At 40.1% G+C, this 3,023-nt stretch overlaps 1 protein-coding gene across 1 annotated transcript; it reads left to right on the top strand.

Annotated features, from left to right (window-relative positions):
- Positions 1–1,416: 1,416 nt before the first annotated feature.
- LOC122695785 (hemoglobin subunit beta) lies at positions 1,417–2,789 on the top strand. Its single transcript, XM_043905797.1, has 3 exons — positions 1,417–1,593; positions 1,723–1,945; positions 2,536–2,789. The coding sequence occupies exons 1-3, from the start codon at positions 1,508–1,510 to the stop codon at positions 2,662–2,664; spliced, it is 438 nt and encodes a 145-aa protein (XP_043761732.1). The 5' UTR covers positions 1,417–1,507; the 3' UTR covers positions 2,665–2,789.
- Positions 2,790–3,023: the final 234 nt, after the last annotated feature.

Here is a 3,023-nt window from a genome sequence, read left to right on the forward strand (position 1 = left end):
TCAGCTAAAAATATATTAGTTGGAGTTACAGAGACATAGAGCTGAAAGAACGAGAGATTTTTAAAAACATGTTTTGTCAGTGATGGCAAAAGTGAAAAAGAGGTGATTCTAGACATTAAGGTGCCTGAATAAGGGTAAGGTTCTAAGGTGAGAGAAGGGAAGTAAATATATATGCTCCTATCCTTACTGAAAGAAAGTGGAAATTCAAGAAGAAAGGAAGATGCAGAAAGTAGAGATGATAGAAAGTTGGGGATCCTCATGAAACTCTGAGATCTTATGCTGAGCTCAGAAATGCTTGCTGGTTTTGCTTTTTCACTGAATCTTCTAGTAGTAAGTAGCAGACCTCTATACTTCAGAAGTTTTTCTTCCCTAAGAAGGTAACAGGATTTATTACATGGGTGGGAGGAGGGGCAGAGAGAGAAGAAATATATGAAAAGCTGTAGATAAAGAAGGATAAATTTTAGTAGAAGAAGATATAAACAAAGTATATAAAGAAAACAGAATTAAAGATGAATTGAAATAGAAGAAATTCTTAAGCACACAGTACTCTTAGAGGTTTAGAGGAGAAAAACAAATAATCTGATTCAAACTGGAATGTCTTCCACAATTTTATCCCTCCTTTTAAATCATGGAGAAGCTTCTCAGTTCTTCAAGACACTTTCTCAGGTCAGTCCATGAGGAAACAGTTTATAAACCTCAGTCTAGTCTTTGAACACGTTGCCTCTCAGGGTTATTGAAACTTTGGGGGTTTGACTGATTTTTTACTTCTTTGTATTTCTTATTACATGGAGAGGTCTCTATGTTTTCACATACAGATTAATGGAGTAAGCATTTCACAGGACCTCTTGATCCATACTTATTCTATTTTTCTATCATTATTTATTTGGTCACAAATTAAATTAATAAAAAATTGAATGAGTAGATAAGCAAATGAATATTTGTTTTCATACCAGAACAATTTAATCCCAAACAAGCGAACAAAAGAGATGCATATTTAGAAGAGCGGCAGAGGTTTTATCCATGCTGTCCTTGTAATTCTTTTGCATATTCTGAAGGCACAGGAGATGATCCATCCACATAGTCTTAAGTTGAATCATAGTGGACAAATTCTTTCCACTTTCTGGACCCTGGATTCTTCATTTGTGTAATAACAAAATTGAAGAGGTGGTTTCCAAGAGGTTACCTTGTGATTCTAAAATCTCTACAAGCAAACTTGCTAAGGAAGATGATTTTAGTAGCAATTTGTATTGCTGGAATGACTGAGACCTTGAGATGCCCAGAAAGAGGGCTGAAGGTCTGAAGTCAGTGTCAGGAAGACTAAGGAGAGGTATGACTATCATCATTCAAGCCTCACCCTGTGGAACCACACCTTGGCCTGAGCCAATCTGCTCACAGAAGCAGAGAGGTCAGAGGCAGGGCTGGGCATAAAAGGAAGAGCTGGGCCAGCTGCTGCTTACACTTGCTTCTGACACAACCGTGTTCACTAGCAACTACACAGACAGACACCATGCTGACTGCTGAGGAGAAGTCTTCTGTAACCGCCCTATTTGGCAAGGTGAAAGTGGATGAAGTTGGTGGAGAGGCCCTGGGCAGGTAGGTATCCCGCTTCCAAGTCAGGTTTAAGGAGAGTGAATGGCACCTGGGTATGTGAGGACAAAGCCGTCTCCTGAGATTCTGAAAGCTACTGAGTTTCTCTGACCTTGTGCCCTTTTCACCCCTTAGGCTGCTGGTTGTCTACCCCTGGACTCAGAGGTTCTTTGAGCACTTTGGGGACTTGTCCACTGCTGATGCTGTTTTGAGCAACGCTCAGGTGAAGGCCCATGGCAAGAAGGTACTTGAGTCCTTTAGTGATGGCCTGAAGCATCTTGACGACCTCAAGGGTGCCTTTGCTAAGCTGAGTGAGCTGCACTGTGATAAGCTGCACGTGGATCCTGAGAACTTCAGGGTGAGTTTGTGGAATCCTCAGTGCTCTCCTTCTTCTTTTTATGGTGAAGCTCATGTCATGGGGAGAAGTCTGAATGGCAGGACGCAGTTTAGAATGGAGAAGATGTATTCTGGTTTGAGTGCTAACTAGTGCTCAGAACCATTTAGATTCTTTTAACCTCTTTGCTCACAACCATCATTTCCTCTGATTCATTCTTGTTCTCTGTGGTCTGCAATGTCTTTTCTTTTTAGTTATGCTCTTTGAATGTTCAATTTGAAAAAAGATTTCTTCTTTTATCTACTTTAAAAATGATATCTAATATTTTCCTCTGATCTGTTTCTTTCAAGGGATAAAATGTTGTATTGCTTTTTGAAATGATTCAAAATAATAAAAATGATAACAAGTTCTGTATTAAGGTAGAAAGAGAGAAACATTTCTAAATATAAATTCAGGCTGGATATAGGTACCTTCACATCAGTAGTAGCATCTATACTTTAGTCATCTTTGTGCTAATATCTTAGGGATACAGCTTGGGATGAGTCTGAAATACTCTGAATCTAACCTGGGTACCTGCACTAATCCTGCCCTTGCTTAATGTGTTTTCCACACAGCTCCTGGGCAATGTGCTGGTGGTTGTGCTGGCTCGCCGCTTCGGTGGTGAATTCACCCCGGAGTTGCAGGCTAGCTTTCAGAAGGTGGTGACCGGTGTTGCCAATGCCCTGGCCCACAGATATCATTAAGTTCCCCTTCCTGATTTCCAGGAAAGGTCTTTTCATCCTAAGAGCCCAAAAACTGAATATGGAAAAATTATGGAGTGTTTTGAGCATCTGACCTCTGCCTAATAAAAACTTTTATTTTCATTGCACTGGTGTATTTAAATTATTTCACTGTCTCTTACTCAGATGGCACATGGGAGGGCAAAGCACTGAAGACATAAAGAAACGAAGGGCTAAGTTGAGACCTTGAGGGAATATATCAGTATCTTGGACTCCATGACAGGAATGGTTGTAAATAGCTGATGTTAGTGGAAAACAGACTCTGCTCCTTAGTCTTACTTTTCCTTAATGAATTCAAGTTGAAGCTTGATTTGGGAGTTAGA

The sequence above is a fragment of the Cervus elaphus genome, chromosome 1, assembly GCF_910594005.1.
Source record: "Cervus elaphus chromosome 1, mCerEla1.1, whole genome shotgun sequence".
Classification (NCBI taxonomy): Eukaryota; Metazoa; Chordata; class Mammalia; order Artiodactyla; family Cervidae; genus Cervus; species Cervus elaphus.

Coding starts and splice junctions, on each gene's coding strand:
- LOC122695785 (XM_043905797.1), top strand. CDS start 1,508: ATGCTGACTGCTGAGGAGAAGTCTTCTGTAACCGCCCTATTTGGCAAG. Junction 1,594..1,722: donor GGTGGAGAGGCCCTGGGCAG/GTAGGTATCCCG, acceptor TTCACCCCTTAG/GCTGCTGGTTGTCTACCCCT. Junction 1,946..2,535: donor TGGATCCTGAGAACTTCAGG/GTGAGTTTGTGG, acceptor TTTTCCACACAG/CTCCTGGGCAATGTGCTGGT.